The 23691-nt window shown below is 27.4% G+C and overlaps 1 protein-coding gene across 2 annotated transcripts in view; it reads right to left on the bottom strand.

Moving 5' to 3' along the window:
- The window catches only part of LOC107453861 (general transcription factor 3C polypeptide 3), a 34632-nt gene extending 11306 nt beyond the window's left edge, over nt 1–23326 (bottom strand). The window contains exons 1-19 of one of the 2 annotated variants that reach the window (XM_087149983.1): nt 23245–23301; nt 23043–23150; nt 22881–22961; nt 21447–21558; nt 19124–19225; nt 17884–17957; nt 17672–17798; nt 17513–17589; nt 15882–15996; nt 13992–14161; nt 13099–13186; nt 12319–12377; nt 10415–10521; nt 9068–9155; nt 6621–6767; nt 5275–5455; nt 5056–5087; nt 2269–2398; nt 829–891 (exon numbers count right to left, since the gene is read on the bottom strand). In XM_087149983.1, the coding sequence (XP_087006109.1) occupies nt 829–891; nt 2269–2398; nt 5056–5087; nt 5275–5455; nt 6621–6767; nt 9068–9155; nt 10415–10521; nt 12319–12377; nt 13099–13186; nt 13992–14161; nt 15882–15996; nt 17513–17589; nt 17672–17798; nt 17884–17957; nt 19124–19225; nt 21447–21558; nt 22881–22961; nt 23043–23147 (1858 nt within the window). In that variant the 5' untranslated portion in view covers nt 23148–23150; nt 23245–23301. Of the gene's footprint in view, nt 1–828; nt 892–2268; nt 2399–5055; nt 5088–5274; nt 5456–6620; nt 6768–9067; nt 9156–10414; nt 10522–12318; nt 12378–13098; nt 13187–13991; nt 14162–15881; nt 15997–17512; nt 17590–17671; nt 17799–17883; nt 17958–19123; nt 19226–21446; nt 21559–22880; nt 22962–23042 lie in introns of both variants that reach the window. The other variant, XM_071180607.2, reaches the window with a different exon arrangement.
- Between the last annotated feature and the right edge of the window lie 365 nt (nt 23327–23691).

Genomic DNA, 23691 nt, shown 5'->3' with positions numbered 1-23691 from the left:
GTGAGTTTAAAACTATGTACAGTGTGCCAAAAAAAAAGGACAACCCTGAATAACTTTTGATCTAATGAGGATTCTTAAGAATTCAAGCCTAAATATGCTAATTAATAAGGGCAGACACCATTTGACATCATGAACTTTGTGCCTATTTTTTGCTAAATGTTTCTTTTTTTATTGTTTTTAAGTTATTATTTCTCGTCTTGAAATAAAATTACTTTAAAAAAAATATTTTTAATTAATTTTAAAGCAGTTTTTACCTTAAAGTATTCCTTACTAAAAATAATATAGTATAGATAAGTGAAATGAAATAATATGAAGGATAAATGTGCATAAATGGAATAAATTTCTGCTTCGATAATTTAAGATAAAAATTTAGAAAATTTGTTCGATCTTTTTATAATAATAATATATCTCATGTGTATGACAATGCTGTTTATGAATTTTACAGTAACTACAAGTTTATTTACACTTTGAAATTTATGTGTGGTTATGTGGGTTATTTATGAGTATCACAAATTTTAGAGAGTCTACTAAATGCAACAATATATGTTGTTAAAAATGAAAAAAATCAACAACCATTGTTAAACAACATTCCAAAATAACAAACAAAAATACACTTAGGTATATTGCCATTAGAGTTACAAATTTCATTATCAGAGTGAATTATTTAACGTTTATGAAATTTTTTATTTGATATGTAGAAAGGCTCTATTGATTATGAACATTAAAAATTATCCATGACAGATTTTTAAAATTTTTTTACAAATTTATTTTTAAGAAGCACTACGAGCTCATAACAGTTTTATAAATAAATCATAAAAATATATTTACTTTTTGTTTTCAATTCTCTCAGAGCTTCAATACGTCTTCTGCAAGTCTGATTCATGATTACAGCTATTAAAAAGTAAACAAAAAATTACAATTTATACTCAAGAATAACAAAATTGTAATTGATTTCTATAAAAGAGTTTTACCAATTTATTTTAGTTGAAAACTATAGATAGACTGGTTTTCCGACCCAAAGGTTGTTTTAGAAATTAACATTAAATATAATAAATCGAGAAAAAAATTTGGTTTTTTAATAGAGCAAAATTAGTGAATAAACAGTTGGCTAAGGAAGATAAATAAAATAGGAATACATGAATTATAGTAAGAGTAATTAATTTAGGAAATTTGTAATCATCTAAGGTTTAAAAAATCAAATAATAATATAATTTAAGCAATCCTGTTGATAGATAAAATATACATATAAATGGGTAATAATAAAAATTTTTGAATTTTGAAATTTTTCCAATAAATTTTTTTTTTATAAAAAAGAACTAATAATTTTTAGTTTTTAGTAACTTTGGCGATGGTTCCTCATCACCATAAGACCTCCCCATCAAAGCAAGGATCAATCAGGGGCCACAAAGTACTTTAATATTTGTACTTGAATACCAATAAAACAACTTTTAAAAAGGGCAGATGATAAAGCAAAATCAAACAAATTACATTGCATTTTCTTTTACAATTAATTTATCAATAAGATGAAATGTTGAATTCTGCTTAACGAGGAAAATGGAAGTATGATAATGATTTTTCAACAGGTATTAAGGACCCTATAAGTTAATAGTACAACAAAATAAAAGTTTTAATTATCTAATATGTTTAAACAAGTTAGCCTTAAATTCAATTCAAAGATAGTCTAAAACAATTTGAATAGTAATGAATTTTGCAGCGAAAGTATATATGGTTGCTGTAATGTGCTGAGCTTTATATTGTATTCCCACGATATTCAAAGAAAAAAAAAAGTTGAAAATTAAAATGCATCCAATATAAAATTTTAAAGATGTTTCTACTTTGTTGAGCTAACGAAATATTTTTTTTTGTTTTCTTCAAACATACAGAATATGTTTATAAAATTATTTCTTTAACATCATTAGAAAAGAACATATAAAAAACAAAAAATTAAAAGTAAAAAATTATTTAAAAGTATTTCAAACGAAAGAAATAACAAAATAAATTAAAGTTAAAAAAAAAAAAAATAATAATAAATTTAGCAACAAAGTGATATAATCTCTTTGTCAAGGCACAGGACTATATTTGCAAAAATTAGTGCTTTCTGATGCTATAATGTAGCCAAAGCAAAATTCATAATCCTCGGAGTTAACAAAGAGAATTATTTATTATTTGAATACAATTTCAATTGATATTCAATAAAATTTACCATTTTTTAAAAAGTGTTTAATGAAAAGAGTTAGAGAAAAATTTCTTTAATAGTATGTATCATACCAGTGAACTCTTCTTCTGTTTCTAAATGTTGGCAGTGGCTGTATTGTAACAAAACACCTGTAGTGATGAACTCATCCCATCGTTCTTCAGATTCTAAAAGCTTGCATCGTTGATACAATGCCTCAGCCCCCTGAAATATTTAACAAATTTAAATGAAAACAAATTTATAGAAAAATAATAATACATATTATAAATTTCATGGCTTTATTTTTATGTATGTTGTGAAATTGTATCTAAAATTCAGGAGCTGTTAGCACAGCTTAGAGCTAATGTAGTGTGTATTAATTCTAATTTTTCTGATTAAATTTTCTTGTAAATCTGTAGCAAATATATTGAAATTCATATTCATTTTTAGCTTATCTTAATTTTATATGCTCATTGATTGAACATGTTACGATCATGCTGTTATTTTTAATGAAAACAAATGCAGTTATTAAAAGTTAAAATAAAATGTTTCAAAAATCTATTTTTGTAATTATAATAATAAAATCTATTTAAACTATTTCGTTTTATGAATTGTTTCTATTTCTTGCAATTACAATTATGCCGGCCAGGTGGTCGAGAGGTTAGCATGTCTGACTGCAAAGCCAATAATCAGTCTCGAGTAATTAACATAAAGCTAAAACACATTGAATAAACAAAAAAGTAAAGGGACAACTAGTACATAATTGAACCAAGCAGCTGCCAAAGCATAAGAGAAGTGCTAAATACAAGAATAGAAGTGCAGCTTTATTCACGTTTGAGGCTACTATTGTATCACAGTGTTTAGGGTGGCTGATAGGGTCACAATGTAATACTTCTGCGGCTTCGAACCACCACATTAATATTGGAAACAGCATTCAAATTTAAGAAAATATAGTCAATAGGACTCAAAGGAGTGCATTGTCCCTTCAAAAATTTTTTTCGTTTTCCAAACTTGTTGAAAACATCAACCACTATATGAAGGAATAATTTAAGCAGAAAAGACAAATTCAACTTATTAAAAAATAAAGTTAGCTTCATTTCTTTTTTTCATATAAATTATTCACATCATATTTCAAAACTAATGCACTTTCAGTTTTTATTACTCTTAAACGGATGGGGACACAAATCAGAAAAAAATGAATGAGTATAAAATTGGTCAATATTCAACTATAGTTTAAATAACGTGCATTCATTCTGTAAAAAAATAAATGTGTTTTCTTGCTTCTTTTATTAAATTTTTTTATTGAAAACTACTTTAATAGTTTTATAAAATTTAATTGCTTAGACACCCCATTACTGAGAAACTCGTAGCTGCCAACATGGAAAGGAAAAAACCCAGGATGTCTTATAAATTGTTGAAAACTTCATGAAAACTACTGCACAACATATCAAAAATTCTACATACACAAAATTTAAGGGATTTTTACTAATCAACAACGAGAAATAAAATATAAAATTTGTATTACATTAAGAACTATAAATTAAATTGAGAAAAAAAATAAGGACCACCTAGGATTTAAATGTCTTTTGGTGAAAGAAAACATATTAATTGAATTTTGCTGTGTTAAAGTTTTAAAAGATATAATATATAAATATTACAAATTTACAAAATTCTCACAAGAATGTCCTGACTGTCAATATATACAAAAAATTATTTCATTCATTGCTTACAAAATGGTTTTCCTATTTGTTAATGTTTTTACCATTTGAAAAGATTTAAGAACATTAGTGCAACAAATTTATTGCTAAGATGTTTTCACTTAAATGTTGCTTTATGAGGTATAAAGCATTAAATTTATTATTGCTAACAAAATTCGCAACTGATACATAAGTTGCCGTAAAAAAAAGGACATGCTACCTTTGAGGGTAACTTCCTCTTAGTTTATATACCCTTCTTCAGAAATAAAATCTACACTAAAGGCCCGCCACATTCTTTCCTTCTTACTCTCGTTTTCCTCTTCTCAACACTGTTAACTTTCTAGGATTGACGTCATCTAAAGTTCAACTTGGAACAGAGCCAAAATAAATTAGAAGCTGATAACAAGAGCTATGTGAATTCAACAGTTAGCAGATTTAATTCTTCCTGAGCATTTGCTGCTTCACGATGAAAACTTAGTAGTAAAAGAACATCTTATTAAAAAAATATTCCTTTCAAACAGTTATTTTTATGTGTTTCTTTTTCAATTGTTGTTTATAAGCATTTTATTTTCACCTGTTATTTAATGAATTTTTGCTTTAAATGTGCAGTTTCATAGTATTTAGCTTTTGAGTGCTATTGCTCAACCAACAGAAAATCATTTCAAGTGGCAATGTTCGCGCACAAGTATGTGAAGCTAACTGATCTGATTCTAAGCTGATCTACTCACTCTAGCTTTCAAAAAAAATTCTCGCTCTTTCAGAAATATATGATAGTTTTTAAATATTTGGAAAACTGCAGAAAGATAATCTATATATAACACTGGGACATTAGGCACACTACTAAAATTTAGCTCAAAAGTCACATGGTGGTTGTAATATTCTTTTTTCTCTAACCATGCATTGACTTTATGGCTCTGAAACTGCAAGAGACATTATATGCTGAATTACTATTGAAACTACTTTCAGAGATGCTCAATTCAATTAATTACTCAGCATTTAGCAATGACTATTGAACCTCAGTTGAATTTCAAAGTTCTAGCAAACAGCCTTCACAAAAAACTTCTCTTAAAAATATAAAGCTATTGCTATATATATTTTTGGTTTCATGTTAATGAAACCAATTACAAAACTTATGGTATAGTTTAGAAAAAGCATAAAGGGAAATAATTTAAACCTTATGCTTACCAAAACAGATAGTTCACTTCCAGATTCAAAATCTGCAATGAATGAGAAAATATATATATATATATATATATATATATATATATATATATATATATATATAAAGAGTATTATTGAATAACACGAAAAAAAAGTTTCATAGCTTAAAAAGATAAGTGAAATATGGAAATGGCTGTATTTCATTAAGTAAGCATATCAGAACTTAAAAAACTATTTTCTTACCTTGTTTTAAAATGCTCATAGCCTCTTCTTTTCGGCCTAAATCTAAGAATATTTTGCTTAAAGAAAGGCGAGCATCTTGGTAGGTTGGAGACATTTGAATGACTTTTCCATAAGCATGAATGGCTGCATCAGTTTCAGATAATGCATGCAAGCAATCTGCATATTTCATCCAAACAGCAGCCTATAACAAACAATGCAATATTATACTACAAACTAAATTATACGATACAATAAATTGCAGGGTATTTTCTGATGGTTTTCCTTAATATTATATATTAGCCTATAATATTATGCAACAGACTATATAATACAATGCAATTAATTACATAATATTTTCAGGCCGTTTTAATCTAAATTTGTAGTTTATGTCTATTATTTTATTTCATAAATGGTGTATAAATAAAAAATTTCCTTTCAATGTTTCTTAAAAATATTTCTACAAGTTAGATTCAATAATTAAAATTGAGCTACTAAAACCAAAAAATTTTGACAAAAAGTTTTAAGAATCTCGATAGTTCGAGTCTCAATTATACGAGTTTCTCATAAATCCGAGGTAGTGAAGAAAAAAAATCAGCCTTGCTCCCTAACAATGACCAAAGCACATGCAACACGTGCGACGATTACTACGACTGAATGTTGAAAAACAAATTTGTGTATTAAACACTGAAACATTTAAAAAGTGTGTTGAAATAAAAAATCTTTAGACAATTATTTTAGAGTACAATTAATCTGATGCAGTAATAAAATGATTATTGTTACTTAGTGTACTGCACTAAAAATGTACCCTGATCATCTAATGTTAGTAAATTTTCTTTAAATATAATACATTTTTCAATTAATACTGAAGTTTAATAATTGCTTTGCTTCTATTTATTTAAATATATCTTAAATTTTAAGTATTCGATAATTCGAGTTTTTGAAAGTTCGAGATGGACTCAGTCCTGTCTACCTCAAATTATCGAGACTCTACTGTACATAAAAAATATTAAAAATCATTCTTTTTTTATTCTTTAGTTAAATAATATATGAGCACAAAAGAAAAAAAAATGGGTTCTAGTGTGTAATAATTATTTTGCGTAATATTTCCCAATTAGCAAAATATGTTAGTTTATTATAGTATTAAATTCAAGAATACAATTTTGGTCAGATATTAAATTAAAGAGGGTTTAATATGACATACATCAATCATTATTTGTGGATGTTTAGAATAAAAAATTTTTTTTTTTAGTTCATTAGATTTCTGGGGTTGACACACGCTTTTTGGTGAGCAAATGAATACAAGTTTAGCCTAATTTGAGCAATAGAGAGCTACAGGTATGAAAAGAACATAAGAGTTGAATTCTTACCAAGTTATATGATGAAGATGATATGAGTATTTGTAGTAATTTTTTTGCAGACTCATATTCTTTTGTTTCCATCAAAGCTTCAGCCACATCAAGAAATAAATCACCAACCTCTTCAGGATTTTCTGCCTTCAAATTTTCAAGTAAAGGCTAAAATAGGCATTTAAAGTAATTAGATTTTTAAAAGAATTCAAGGATAATAATTTAGACTTTTTAAATTAGAGAGTAGAATTGAAAAGGGAAGCAGAAATCGAAATCATTGTGACTTCAGTCACTGCTTGCTTTTCTATTACGCACTGAGTGATTCAGTGGCAAAAAGAAACAAGTTCCGGTTCACTGTCGGATATGACTCACAAGCACTTCCTTCAATAATAAACTATCAATAATTCATAGTGCTTCAAGAAATTTTTAGTTATTTGTTTGCACAATAAAGTTTAAATGGATAACCAAAACGATTGCATTTTAGGCGCTAGTTCAATAAAATAAAACTCACTTTTTTAATGTTAAAAATTGATTCAGAAGTTGAAAACTTTCCTACTACTAAAGTCATCTTTTAAAAATGCAGAGAAAAGAAAGCGAATTAGACGGAAAAAATCAGAAAGAAATACAGCAGACACAAGAAAACTATAGAAGTAAGCAAGCGCTAGATTGGCAGATGCAAAAGGTATGATCGCAAATAAGGAAAATCACCTGTGCCATGCCAGATTATTTTAAACTTTCGGAATATCCAAATTCGTCACCGATCCGCCCATTTCAGGGACAAGTTTCAGGGACGCCCATTTCAGGGACAGTGGCGCATTCCGGTCATCACTAAGTCAGTCAGGGATACCTGAATCATCTGGATTGCGGTCTCTTACAAACAAAATATTTTTTTTTCTCCAGGGTTTTGCGTTTGAGGTACCAAGGTAACAACAGTGTATAAGCAAGATAGTGTTGTTCAAGTTTAATTTTATTTTTAAAGTTGATGAGTAACAACTACTAAGCATTAAACAATATTAAACTGCATATGTAACTACTATCATCAGTCTTTACTTTTCGTACTCATGGCAGTTTATAAGAAAAATCAATTGAAAGAATTTTAACAACATTAAACATTTTTAAACAACATTCGAAATTATTTTGTTTTCTTCAACTTATGAAAGTCATAAAATTGTTAAAGCTACAGTGTGTCATTGATTGAACTATTGATCAGAATATCATGCCTACAGTAAGTGCTTACAATTTTAAGACACGGTTTTCTCAAAAATAGTTTTGCTTTGTAGTTTAACTATTTTTAAGACAATAAATATTATTTTCTGTTTGCCTAAGAATTTATTCTTATATTATATAGAGAAAAAAAAAAGTAACCTTAGACTACAAACTAAAAAAGTTTAGTAGATCAGAAAGAAAACTGAAAAATCAAAATCAAAATGACAAGTCTGAAAATGTATAGTAAGAAATCTGAATAAAAATTTACCGTTAGAAATCTAATTATACTTTGTCCCTGTTGCTGACCAGTACTGAGAAACAATAACAACAAAACAATAATAAAAAATAACTAATATGTTATATATATTTAATCCTGGTAAGCTTGATTTTAAATAATGTATGAGAATACAAGACAAAAGGGCAGAAAAAGAAAAATTCCTCTTAAAAAAGTGTGGAAAATATAAATTAAAATTCATATCTCAATTTTATAATTCATTAAAACTGTTTATTTTAACCGATTAACTCTTTATAAACAGTTCCTATCCTTAATATTAAGCACTAGAGTTGTTTTCCATATAAACGACTTCAAAAAAGAGGCCGATATACTCTTAAACATGTGTAACTTAATTAATCATATTCAGGATCACAAGTATTTAATTTTATTTTAAAGATCATGACCCGTACTAATTTCTTTTAAATTATAATTTTTTATTCTTTGGTAAAAAAACAGCATGGGAGTTTGATTTAAATTATATTTATCATCAATTTTCAAAATGTCACCATAATTGTTTTTTTTTTTTTTTTTTTTTAAGAGTAATTATTTTATTTTAGAGGTTTGCAAAAAGTAACAACTTTAGTATTCAGTCCAGCTAAGTCTCATAGTCAACCAATTTAAAACTAAATTAACAAAAAACCTTTAAAAATTTAGGAGAGTTTTTATTTGGAAGTCAAGAAAATTCTTTAAAATATTTCAGAAGTGATTTTCCTCATGTTAGCATATACGTACCAAAGGGAAAAAACTATCGCTCAATTATTTTTTTATCTTCTCAATTATTTGTTTATATCCTTAGTTTATTACTTATTATAGAAAATTTTAACTCTAAAAATAATAGTAAGATTTGCTAAGATCATTTTCTAAAGAAAATAAAAACTGATGCCTTGAATTTACTGGAAATTTGAAGTTATGGTAGCCATACTTTACTTTAATGAAACTATTCTTGTTTAATTAGAGCTACATTTAACAATAACAGTATTTTATTTACCATAAATGCTGCATTGGATCTTAGATGAATTATACAAATAAGGAACTTAGCAACTAAATCTATCGGGAGTTGTTCAGGAACATTACACCTGAAATAAAAGGAATACATTTAACAACTTGGCAATATATTTAAAAATGTTTTCAACCACACAGAATAAATGTAAAAACATTACACAACCAGTAAAATTTCTCATTGGGAACATTGGTCTGCGTACAAATTACAGTTGCAAAAGAAGAAAAAAAATTGTATCAGCATAGTTTTATTTACTTTAATATAATTTTTATTATTTAGAAGCCAATTAATATTGTTAATTTAATTTCTTCAGTTTTGTCTGATTCATTTGTAAATTTGATATTCTCCATTTGATTAAATACATATTATTTAAAAATTTATTTGTTTCATTTTGTAGTGCTGCATATTGTCAAAAATATATTTGTTTGATTTTGCATACGCTCTCTTTTTTGGAATATTTGAATAAACTGACCAAAATTCTTTCAAGTAAATATAGCTTACATCTTAGTTGTTAAACAAAGGATTTTCTCTTTTGTAGTGCCTGTTATAATTATTTAGTATTGTTTAATAAATCCTTACAGCCTTATTTTTATTTTAAGTTACGTGTACATTTCTAATAATTCACTTTCATGATGTTTAGCATTTTTTACAGCACTTTTTTGTGTGATTTTGTGTGTCTATGTTCTTAATCTTTCTATGTTATGAAAATAAATCGAAAATTCTCATTTAAATCAAAAATAGGTACTATTATTAATTTGAATTTTTTATGGAACACATAAAATTGCCTATTAAATTGAAGAATGTTAATCGAAATGCGTGCAGATCTACAGAAATTTATTTTCTGGAACTCACTAAGTCCAGATGATTCCAAATGTTGAATTCTGAGCTGCGATGGCTCCGAGGATATAGCTAGGAGTTCCTTTGTCTTCCGGATTAGGTTCAAAATTACAAGGCTACGGAGTTGAACATCAGTAGTAGTAAACCCAAAAATGGGGTTGGCTGTTCAACGACGGTTATAAAATATAATGCTGGACTCTTGGTGGCTCAAGTGAAGGAGGGTTCCATAAGCAGATTCCATAATGCAAGGGAAATTAACAATAAGTACTTGATTCACAAAGTTAGGACTTTATCACAATTCAATTAAACATAGTTCTGCAACTATGTAACTGCCCTTTACAAAATATTCGACAATATTTAAAAAATTCTGAATAAAAAAAAGATTTAGACAGATCACTAATAATACTTAAAAAAGATTACTTTGATGAATAATTACTCTGATTGTGTTCATTCAGTATTTAATTTGTAATAAAATACCAACAATTCAGTAAGACATACTCAGCAACATCTTTAAAATCTTCATCAGTAAATTCAGCCAAGTCTTCTACAGAAACGATTAGGTCATCAGGAATTTTTAGTTTTACCTCACAGTGCTGTGCCATAGTCTAAAAATATTATTTTAACATTAAAATTGACATAGAAATTAAAATAATTAGATTTTTATTTACAAAACAACAAAATATCGACACATCATTCAGTTTATTTTAAATTTTTTTTATACAATGCAATATTTGAAAAAGTAGACAAAAATATAATAAATCAGTATTCCATTCAATTCTTCATGCATTTAATATAACCTTACGTCAAAAAAATTTCATCACACCAAAATTTTTTTTCAATGAAGTGCCACATAATGATTTATATATCATACTGATCCACATATTTTCATACTGATTTTAAGAAGTGCAGACCCACATAGTGACTTAGACTATTGAGCTATAAAATGTTAAAACATATTTATCATATACTTTTCTCTGCATTTAAAAATATTTGTTACATTAATTGTATTTTATTTCTCCCCTTTGAACATTATTTTTCTTAATAAAAAAAGGCTATGGAACTCGTGAAATTTCTTTAAGTTAAAAATGATTTCTCAACTATTTCAATTATTATCAATTAATTATAATTATTGATAACAATTACTTATAATTTTTCCTATTTTCAACTTATTGACATACTAGCAGCTAATACAGTGAAAAAATAATTGTAATGTTTTATGTTTTTCTTAACCGTATTGAGATGCTTGTCATAAATTGATGTCTAGGTTTGTTATAGGATAATGGTAGTTTCTCTAATTAAAAAATGTAACAGAAAAATAGTCAATTAAATAAAAACGTAGCTTGAATGCTGTAACATATTTAAATTGCAAAATAACAATTCAAATTGATGTTTTTTAAACATTCATGCAATAATTACAAAAAGAAAGAAGCTAGATTTATATTAAGAATAAAGTTATCCTTTAAAATATAATGTAGGAGCTCAAATAATTTTTAATATATTTTAAATAAATAACATTGAACATCTTTTATTTCTTTTAAACCTGTTAAGAATTTTTCTTTACCATCTCTTTGATTCAGTAAAACTAACCAGAACTGAGTTTGCAAAATGAAATGTAATTAGCATAATTAAATGTAATTAGCACAATCAAATGCTAATTTTAAAAGTAAACAAAAAATGCTTCAGATATTTAGATCTTTTTAGTTTGCCAAGTTTTTGATTCTTATATTATAAAAAAAAAATAATAATAACCTAACACTACAAGTAAAAAAGTTTAGTTAACAGAGAGATAACTGAAAAATAAAATTTTAAATTACAAATTTGATTAAAAACTTACAGTTAAAAGTGTTAATAAAAATTCAATAAGTCTTTTAAAATTTACTAATCACATACAAAATACTAAAACTGTAAAACAATATCAAAGAGAGAATAAAAAATAACTAATATTGTAGAAATGATTATACTGGTATGGTTAATATGAGATTAATATGGTAAAATATTATACATATGAGATTGCAAAATAAAAGAGCAGTAAAAAATTTCTTTAAAAAAAGTGTGCAAAATACAAGTTCAAATTCAAAACTGGACACTATTTTTTGATACCGTGAATTTTTGGTATTATGACATTTTTAGTGTCTTTCATCCAACTCATGCATCAAGGTTTGACAGTATATTTGGCTAAACAAATTTGAGAGGCTATATCATAGATATTTCTGAAGATCGGGTAGTTAACCGACACCACTTTACAGACTTATTATTTGCATTCTGCATTCTTATTTATACTATATATCTTTTAAAGATGATTAAGTTGATTGTTTTCCCATTTGTTTGATATGTACAAAAAGAAGATACAAAATTTATACAGCACTTACACAATACAAAAATACAATAATGTTTTCAATTACCTTAACAGCAGATTTATACATCTTCAGACCCAGTTGTAACTCAATCAGAAAATTTACATCTAAAAATGCAAAACAGTTGAAATAAGAAAAAGCAAACAAAGAAATAAACCAATAAACAAGAATTTAAGAGCGCTTTTTCATCATATGATATGACCAAATAAGATAACAATATGACGGAACAATTATATCGTTGTCAGATAGATCAGAATGTGTTTTTTAATTTGTTCGATATTGTTTGCTTGTGTCGAGAGAAAAAGAAGTACTGCTGACAGTAGTGAATTGCGATTTTTTTTAAAAACATATTTATTATTAAAATTTTATATTAAAAACTTCAGGAAGTGGCAGAAAATAAAATGATTTTCCTAAAGATTTTTCAAAGCGAACTATAAAATATATTGTTGAAAACCAAATTAGTAATTGAGCTATCTATGTTTATAAAATGACAATAATGGCTAAAATGGTAAAATAAAGAAGTTTCACTCAGGGTATCTCTTTGTCCTAGTTTATAAATGAAAAAAAAAACATTTAAATAAATACAATTTTATCCTTTGCAACAGCACATTTTTAGATTAATTTTGGACTAATAGAAAATATCGCTACTATTTGATGGGATACGTGAGTGCCTGTCAGACACGTCATTTCCTGATATGATAACGCTAAGTAGGAGCCAACTAAAATACCATCGTATTGGTGAGTGTATGGGTCGCATTTTACTAAACCCTGTATTGTAACCATGTCATGTAATGAAAAAGCGGCCTAATACTAAAAGAAATACTACACCTTCAGAAGTAATCAAAGAAGGAAATTTTGTAAATGCTGTTTCCAATACTTTGACAGCATTACTGTCGTCATTATTATCATGATGCATCTATAAAAGAAATTTAAAATTAACACTGTGTAAGAAATAATGATCGGAATTAGCAAGCATAATTTTCTTTTGCCAAGGATAAAACAAAGAAACATTTATGTCAGAAAAATTATATTTAATACAATTACACTCATTAAAACTATCAAATAGTTTAAATACATATAAAATGAAAAATAAAGATAAGATGTGCACAATGTTTTATCAAAGAAAACCTGCAGAAAAATAAATTTGGTTCTCAGAAAGCCACAAAGAATCAAAAAATTTTAAACAAATTGATATGAATTTATTCATTTCCTAGCCTACTTAGACTATTAATTTGTCCTAAAAATTAAAAGGCTAAGTACACAGGAGAGATTTTTAAAATCGAAAACATCCAAAGTTTTGCCCACTTTATCTTTAATAGAATGAAAACAACTTTAATAGATTTTCACTTTTCTCAGAGGAATTTTATTATTGAATATATTCTTAATTTTTACATAAATCCATCAAATACATTTGTGTTTTGAAAATGTTCCAGTTAAAAACAATTTCCTTAAAAAAAAAAAAAATCAAACTTTTGAAAGCTGCATATTTTCTAAAACCTTGCAACAGTGCCTGTCACTTTAGAATTTTAAATCAAAAAATTTGGTGGTTTCTTCATAGTAATCAGTTTGAAAATAAATATACATTTCTTACGGTAGCTATGTATTTTTTTCCAACTAATTTTTTGTTGAAAAGCAGAGATTTCCCATAGACCATTTAAGAATTGCATTAACTAAGCCTCCCCCCCCCCAAAAAAAAAATTGTTTAACCAAAGAAAACAAACCTTTGCAATTTCTCTAGCCATATCAGCACACTTTTCACCATCTTCTGGTGAACTCAAATGTTTGATGATTAGTTCATATCCAGTCAAAGCTCTCTTTCGAACTCCCAACTGCTCATACAAATTGCATCTCTCCCACAAGTAACTGATATTACTTGGATCATTACGAAGAGCTGAAAAAAAAATAACACTCCTGAGGTAAAAATTGGAGATGTGAGTAGAGAATATAGAAGAGAGCAAGAGCATTCTTTTCCCTTCTAGATAACATAACAGGTGGGCTGAAAAGTTCGTAGGCTAACATAGAAAAAAAATTTTTTATGATAAAATTTCATTTTATTATTCAATATAGTTTCCTTCAAGGGTGATACAACGATTATAGCGGTCATATAATTTTTCGATACCATTTTTATAGTACGATTTGTCTTTAGCCTCAAAATAGGGCTTAGTTTCGGTGACTACTTCTTCATGGGCTCTAAATTTCTTTCCAGCGAGCATTCTCTTGAGGTCTGAGAACAGGAAAAAGTTGCAGGAGACCAAATCTGGAGAATACCGTGGATGCGGAAGCAATTCGAAGACCAATTTATATAATTTTGCCATCGTTTTCATTGACTTGTGACATGGTGCATTGTCTTGATGAAACAGCACTTTCGTCTTCTTCAAATGGGGCCGTTTTTCTGTGATTTCCTAGTTTAAACGCTCCAATAACACTATGTAATAGTCGATGTTGATGGTTGTTCCTTTTTCAAGATAGTCAATGAATATTAAACCATGAGCATTCCAAAATACTGATGCCGAAACTTTGACTGCTGACTTTTGCATCTTTCCAAGCTTTGGAGTTGGTTCCTCTCGTGCAGTTCACTTGCTGACTGTCGATTGAACTCCAGTGTGAAATTATGGAGCCATGTTTCACCCATTGTCATATATCAACACATAAATTCAGATTTATTACGATTAAACAGCTTCAAACACAGCTCAGAATCATCAATTCGTTGTTGTTTTTGGTCAATTGTGAGCTCGCGCGGCACCTACTTTGCCTAGAGCTTTTTCATACCCAAATATTCATTCACGATATGTCTAACAATTTCCTTTGATATCTTCAGAGTCTCAGATATTTTGATCAACTTCACTTTACGGTAATCTTAAATTATTTTGTGGACTTTTTTGATACTTTCTTCGCTAACAGCCTCTTTGGGGCGTCCACGGTGCGCATCTTCGTCGGTGTTCATTTCGCCTCATTTAAACTTAGCAAATCACTTCTCAATGGTTGATTTTTCTGGTACAGAGTTCGAATAATGTTTCTCAAGCCAAGCCTTTGCTTCAAGAGTATTTTTTTTTCGATAAAAAGCAATGCTTTATAAACACGCGAAATTCCTTTTTATCCATTGTATTTAAACCAACAAAAGTTGCTTCACTAAAAATACTATATCTAGCAAACTCTTAGTCCGACAGCTGTCAAATTTATACACGTGTCTTTCGAAGGTTAGAACTAACTAAAAATCATATGTTTTTAATAATAGTAGCCCCATCTATGTGTCAGCCTACGAACTTTTCAGCCCAACTGTTATATATATATATATACATAAATATATACACACACACATTTATAAATCACACTTATATATGAAATGAAGCTCATTTATCATTTTCAAACGGATAACAATATTATAATTATGTATACTCACCATATAATAGATAAGATAATTTTTATTTCAAGAATTCTTGTTGAACAGTGACTAACAGATTTTATTTGAATGAATTAATGCTTTTGCTTCATAACAAAAATATTAAAAATTCATAGCAATTAAAAGTTTTTAATGTAAATTTTATTGTACAATATAATCCTCTTGAAAACTACTATTGCTGTAATAGTATAAGAACATTGAGAAATCTTACCTCGAGTATAACATGTTACTGCTTGCTTAATATCATTATGTTCTATTGATAGCTCTGCTAAACGAATCCATTCATCTGTGTCGGAGGGATTTAAAAAAGCAGCAACTAAGTAACACTACAAAAATAAATTCAAATTATATTTGTAGACTTTATCAAATCAAGGTAGTAATATTCATTATAAATAATTTATTATATTAAATAGTATTTTTGTTGTTAGGATTTTCTGTTTTTTTTTTAGCAAGTTACATTTTAAAATAATAGAAAATCAGTATTTTGTTAATAAGCTATATTTCATAAGAATAATAAATAGTATTACTTTACATTTAAATACTGATAAAAGTTTTTTCTTTTCCTTTTAAATTTGAAAAAATAATTTGCCACTTTTGAAAAGAATATTAAAAAAGATCAAAATTATTTTCAAAGGGGTTAAAAATTTTTTTTTTTTTGAATAAATCACTTGTACAAAGCAACGTCTAATTCTGAATCATTAGTTAATTTCACTGATTTCTGAAGTTGATATCATTCATTCACATTCCTCTTGAAGCTTTGTAAGGCCTTTATTATTATTTTTTTTTAAAAAATTCTTTTGCACTAGCATATTACATTATTTTGAGCAAATAACATGTTTCCTTTTAACAGAAGTGGTTAATCTCCATTTCTCAAGTTAAAAAAAAAAAGAAATAAGATTTTTTGAGCAAACAATTTTATGTTATTTAAATTAAAATTTTTTCTATATTATGTTTATAATAACAGATAAATATCTAGATTTTTTTCTATGTAATCATGCCATACAAAGGATTTTCTTATGACAGTACATTATTAAAATTTAGAAAAGAGAAAAAAAAATATGCGCATGCCTAAAAAAAACAACAACTTTATAATTGATTTTGGTTAACTGAAGCATTCAGTTAACCAAGGTTTTCCTATAATTATACGTCTAAAGTGCCATTAGCATAACAGATTGCTCACTTTCCAAGCGTATTGAGGCTAAATATCTACTCTGTTTAAGAGCCGTGGCTATAATAAAACTATGATCATAATACTTAAATAAGGTTAAAAAGCTGCTTAAAATACAAGTATTGACCTTCATATTCAACCCTTCATTGTTTCAAGAATGACTTTCACATTTATAAGAAAAGTAGCATGTAACATTTGTTTTCGTATTTTCCAAGCAATGTTAGTTGCCATTGATAATTCGCAAGTAAAACTAACACTTTCTCTAGAATAATTAAAACATGAGCATTTCATATCAATCATACATTATAGCATTTAGTAATTAATTTCAATGCATCAAACAATAACTGTTTAAAGCAGCAATTGAAGATGAAGATAGAAGAATTGCGTGAAAACTGATTCAGTGAGAAAAAAAATTTTGTGTGTGGGTAGGAAGTATTTTCTCAAAGCAGGGTCCATTTTCACTGTGTATTAAGTTTCCAAACAAAACCAATTTTCCACAATACCGATTTTCAAAACTTAGTAATGCTCAAAACTCAATAAATGGGGATATAATTATCACTTGAAAAATTAATTTTGTGAAAAGTGGATATAAAAAAAAATCTTTCTTCCTCTAGATCTTCTATATTGAAATGCAATGAGAGTTACAATAATCAGAAAATAATAATAAAGGATACCTGAAATGCTTTACGAGCTTCTCCCAGTTCGTCATAAATTAGACCCAATGTATGAAAGGGTTCATTAGCATTAGGAGCTAGTATAGAATAATAATAAAAAAATATTAATAAACTCTTCGCTAAAATTTAAGGCAAACCTACATTTAAAAAAAGTATTACCTAATTTAATAAGTTCTAAACACATTTTTAAAGCTTCTTCAGTCTTTCCATTGGCAAAGGCTAAATTTGCAGCCCCCATCAAGCCCAAGAGGTGTTTAGGTAAAACACTTTGTTTTTTTCGGTCTTTCTAAAAATATAAATAGATAAAACTAATTACCTAAAAATAATAACTTGTGTTCTATACATTTAACAACTTTAGTTTGCATTAATACTTTTATTTTTCGAGGCTGCTTTCCAGATCCTTCAAAAATTTCAACATCCTCTTCTTGTCCTTGAGGTTTGGATTCTGTGTGATAATATAAAATAATTATAAGCAATAAAATAGCAAATAAAAATTTTATTTATGAATAGCAGAGATAAAATCATCATAGTAAAATACGTAAGATTGATATATAAGCATTAAGAGCAACTTTTCAACACCAATAATCTTAACTTTTAATAAATATGCTTTGAATTTTTTTCTAAAATCTCTAGTCTAAATTTCCATTTCTAAAAAATCTAACATTATAATCAAGAACTATATAAGGAGACAAGTTTATTCGTAATTCCTTCTTAGAAGGAGTTTATAAAATATATCTCAATGATTAATTTAAAACCTAAGACAATTGTCTATTTCTTTATTTTGTTTAAATAATTTAGTGACAAGCTAGAGTTTCTGATCACGATGACAAACATTTTACATCAAATTATTAACAACCAAGTGTCTTCCAGTTCAGTTGTGGTAGCTCAGAGGGTCACTCTCCTCCTATTCAGATGATCTAGGTTCAATAATATGGACATAAAATACTGACCACAGTGTGGACATAGCTCCGTTTGCTAGTTTGTTTCTATTCCTGATCCAAGAGTTCTCTCATCTTCTGGATCAGGATAAAAATTACAAGGCTATGGAGTTTAATATCGATAGTCGTAAACTCAGAATCGGGCCGACAGTCAAATGCTGGCTAAAAAATAAATTTTTTTTTTTAATTATTTCCAAGTGGATTATTCAAAGTTCCTTTTTAAAAACACACACTATCTAACCATGATCAAACACCTAGCCTTGTTTTTCTTGGTTCTATTTTTTAATGGTCAGGGCAGAAATTCCATGTAAGTTTGATTCTAATTAGACAATGTGGACAGTGCCTGAGCGAGAACCTCAATCTCCAAATTTCCACACTACAACGAACAAAATAACTTTTAACTACAACAGATTTAATGAGCTCAGATTGCTGCGTATACACTCCAAGTGTTTTATTGATGGTCAGGATTAAAATCATGGCCCTCAGCTTTTCTCAGGCGGTGTGAGCAACGCCTCAACCAGCTGTGCCTCCAAAGTAGTTCACTAGATATAAGAATAATACAAAATACAAAGAAATATCACATTGCCAACTTGGAAAGTGCTGTTTACCATTTTAATATCCCAAGTCTTTTAATTAAAGTATTGTTTAAAATGAATGAAGGGAAGCAACTTACCTATTTGTTTTTTGGTTTTATCTGTACAAAGTTTTTTACGAGCTGGTTGCTTAACAGAAGTTCCTTCAGCAATTTCAAACATGTCCCCAATTGAAATTTCACCTAAAATTATAAATACAACCGAAAATTTATAATTTTTTAAATGAATTTATTTTAAAATAAATAAAGCCAATACATTTTTTATTCTTGGAAATACAATGTATCAGCATTGTATAACTATTTAATAAAATCAGATGTTTATAATGCACAAAGATCAAAATGATGCACAAAAAAAAAAAAAAAAAAGTCTACATACAAAAAGAAAATGCAAAAGAAAAAAGTTCATAATGCAAAAAACTATTTTCAACTTTTGTACAATATTTGCAGCAGCTAAAAACTCTGTTAACTGGGTCATGTGCCTGATTAAGAAAAATAAACTAGTTGAAAATTCTTGTAAATCAGAAAGGAGTGTATTGTATGGTTAATATAAATATTAATATATACTCAATGGTTAATATAAAATATAGGCAAAGCAAATAAAGTAAAAGAAAAAAAAATTGAAAATAATTCCTAAATATTTTCAACATATTAAACGATGACATTACATCTTATTAAAGTGCAGCCTGGCAATCACAGCCTATATTACAACCCATTCCTTTTGATAGCTTTAGTTTGACTTCTTAAAGGGATGTTCATTTTATAAAACTCTTCTTAGTTCAAATTTATTCTCGTAACGGTATTACTAAAATATTTTTCAATCACTATTCTTTTAGGAAGAACTTTATATGACTATTTAAGTTTTGCATTTTTCTTGCTTATGTGCCTATATTATTCGGGATTTCTGATGTATTTTACAATTATATGTACCCAAAGAACTAGGTATTTGTGATAACATGAAAACAAATTTAATGCACAATATTCATGCATGAAAGTGGACAAAAATTAAAAAAACTGAACTTTTACAATGCAGATGCAGGGAGGTAGGGGCAAGGGAGTGTTTTATGTAATACTGTGATATCAATAAGATATATTAAAACTTAACTTCTAACTTTGCTGTGAGATTTTCATGATATATTAAAAGTGGCAAAAGCATTTAGACAGTGAAATTTAAATTTTTCATAAATATAATTTTAAAAGGCCTTTGTCCACTAGTATATTAAAAAAAAAAAATTAAGCAATACATAAGGCTTAATAAACATGATTTTAAATTAATTGCAAGTAAATAATTTTAAATTAAAACAGTCACAAACTTTTACCATAATATCTTCTGATAGATTGTTACTAGCAGTTTTAGTCACTTTGATTGTTTCATTTAACCAATTAGACTTGAATTTATTTTTTCCAGCAGCATCATTTGTTCACACTGTTTGTTCGTCTTATTGAATTGACTTACATTGTTAAAATACATTAATCTTACAATGCACCACATAAAAAGGACACAAGTAAATGCAAAACAAATATGTGCACAGACAAACACGTGAATGGCCAAAAATAAGAGCTAGCGGAGTCGAGAGAACTGTACTGCTATAAAATTGAAAAAACAACTTTAGTGCTTCACAAATGATTCCGAGAATAGTGGTTTGACAACTTTTCTCCTTCTATTGGTAATGCGATGAATGCTAAAATAGAATTTAAAAAAAACTCATGAAACAAAATCTATTTTTTCATTTTTTTTTGCAATATGTAACTTAGCATATAAAATGCCAAACATATAAAAATATTAATTTTGAATTTTTTGTTGCTAACATTGATTTTGGGGTTTTTGTAATAATTGGACCCCCCAAAAAAACTTAAGCTTTTGGAACATTGTCGGAATTGTTAAAAATTTGGAGATAAAAGCGGATTTTTGCTTTTTTGTGGAAGTCTTTCATCCCTGAATATAACAAACAAAAATGAAGAAGTTCATGAAGAAGACAACTTTTTTGGTAAAATACGAAAAAATCTTTTTCAGATTTTATTTGACTCACTACTGACAGAGACACTTCTGAATAAATACCAAAATAATTATTCGGCCTATGAACCAGATCATTAACACTAATTACTTTGTTTTAGTATTTACCCTCACTTGATTTTTTTCCATATTTATTTAAACAAAAAATTAACAAATACTTTTGAAAAAAATTCTTGCAAACTGGATTCCTGTTATCCTATATCCAGAATAAAGTTTTTTGTAATAATAATCATCTATTTAAAAAAAAAAAAAAAAAGAAAAACTTCACAATAAATGTGTGACACTAAGATTTGTTTAGTTCTAATAATTTATGACAAGGAATAAAAAAAAACTGCTTGAAATTTTTTCAAAATAATTTAAAATAAACTTAAATTGAAAACAAACTATACTCACCCCGTATGTATTTGTTGGCAGCATCATAACCCCAAGTTACTTGATCATTGCTATCTTCATCAGATTCTTCATAAATTGGTTCATTTCCATCTAACTCAACTACTTCTACATTCTATGCAATCCAAAACACAAAATATTTCAAATTACTAAATTTATAAAACCATTAAATCAAACATAAAATGAATGAATAACCATAAACTTGTTTTAAAATACTATATTATTTTTTCAGATATATACAGGATAACTCAAAATGTAACTGTTAGTAAAAATAAATCATTGATGAATCAATCAATAAAAAACAAACAAACAAAAGTATAAGAAAACAAACTTAAAAAAAACATAACAGAAGGGGATAAATCATAGAAACCCACAGGCAAATCTCTACATGTTTTTTTTTAAAAAATAAACTTGCATGTTTAAAATAAATTTGGCTCCTTGACGTTTGCTTTTGGCATAACAGCAATATAGAAATATCCCTGAAGAAATAGGTGAGAAAATGGATAAATAGATTTAAAAAAAAAAACTATTAAAGTTGATAGTAATTTGATTGCAATATTTTTATTCTGCTTTAGAGCCTAGATATCAGGATCCTAAGTAAACAATGACAGAATTGTAAGATAATAGGTGTCTTTATGATTCAAAGCCAAAAGAAGCCTCTAAAAAACTTCAACTTTTTAGTTTATTTAGTTCTGGTCAATTTATAGACAGAGTTAGATAAAATGTTCTGTGATCACAAAATCTCATTTAAAAAACTTACTGTGTGCATTGATTAACGATAGTAACTACCAGTTTCAATCTGTCTGTTGTCATCATTATTTTGGTGATCTTCATTTGTAAATCAGTGAATTTTTAAAATATAATAAATTTTTGTAGAACTTTATATTATAATTTATACCTAGTTGAGTTTTTAAAACACCAAAAAAAAAAGCTGAAAATAGAAATTCAAAAATGTTACTGCGCAAAAACTGTTTTTAAATAATTGAAAAAAATATCTGAAATTTAAGCTAGAAAAGAGTGTATATCGAAAACATTTATTCCTACAATGTTAGCAGCATCTTAATAAAAATATTCATGCAAGATTTCAATTAGTATTTGCTTAAATTGTGTGATTATGAATCGCAATGTGTGAATTTTAAATCCTGTGAGCATGAATTTCGACATTGAAATCCGAATCTCCATGTTTAATTTTAAAATAGCTATAACACGAATTTCGATGCTAGATTTTAAGATGCGAAAGTAAGTTAAAAATTACTATTATAAAAAAATAGGCCAAATGTACAAAAGAGTAGGCACTCTTTCTTACAATAAGTTAAACATGTAATAAATGTTATTCCTACTTTACAGTTATAAAATTACCAATGTTGTCACCTTTACATGTATCTTAAAATGGTATGTGAACAGTGAATGATCGGTACTTGTTATGAAAATACTTACAGTAACAACTTCCATATCGTCACAAAGTGACATAGAATTAGAACCATCACTTTCACTACCAGAATCTTCCATTCCTAAAAACTAAAAAATTTACTTTAAGTCATAGAAAAGTTATACAAGTACAATAAATTATATAAGGCGTGATCAATTTATTTATTTTACACTGTTTTGCTCTTTGTACTGTTCCCATTGCTCGACTGAAACTTCTCCTCCAATTATGGATTCCAAAAGCTCAGTTGAGGTCCCTTCTCCTGTATTAGCACTCATTTTCTAAATAATTAAACAACAAAAATATTCTAGAAATTTATCAAAAATTATTATTTAGCAAAAAATTTACAAACTCAGCTATTTTATAGCATTTAACAAACTGACGCAAGCTATAGAAAAAAAAAAGAAAAAATGGACTCTATTTATTTTTTTGATTGATTGATCCAAAAGCTAAGTATGTTGCTTCAGAACATAACTTTTTTTTAGCTTCAAACTTACATACATTTATTCAATGGAGCAATGCTTTCATCTAAAAGCGCCACCTAGGGACAAAATAAGAAAACAGTAAAAGAGGTTTAATGCGTTATTTTTTAAAACTAAAAGTTTTCATCTGTGGGAAATAAAAAATAATAAAGAATCAACAAAGCTAGTTGTTTATTTGCTTACATGTTTATTTAGATGCTTCATCATTTGAGGACATGCCTCATGCACTGAACTAAGAGAGGATTTTTATATCATTTTAGGTTTAGTTCAGCTAATTGAGCCAGGAAAAAGAAAATTTATTTCCAAATTTCTAATGGAGAATCCCTCGATATACTCTGTA

This window comes from Parasteatoda tepidariorum, chromosome 8 (genome assembly GCF_982258835.1).
Source record: "Parasteatoda tepidariorum strain Cologne lab strain chromosome 8, Ptep-v5.0, whole genome shotgun sequence".
In the NCBI taxonomy this organism is placed as follows: domain Eukaryota; kingdom Metazoa; phylum Arthropoda; class Arachnida; order Araneae; family Theridiidae; genus Parasteatoda; species Parasteatoda tepidariorum.
This window is presented reverse-complemented; position numbering and strand designations above follow the sequence as displayed.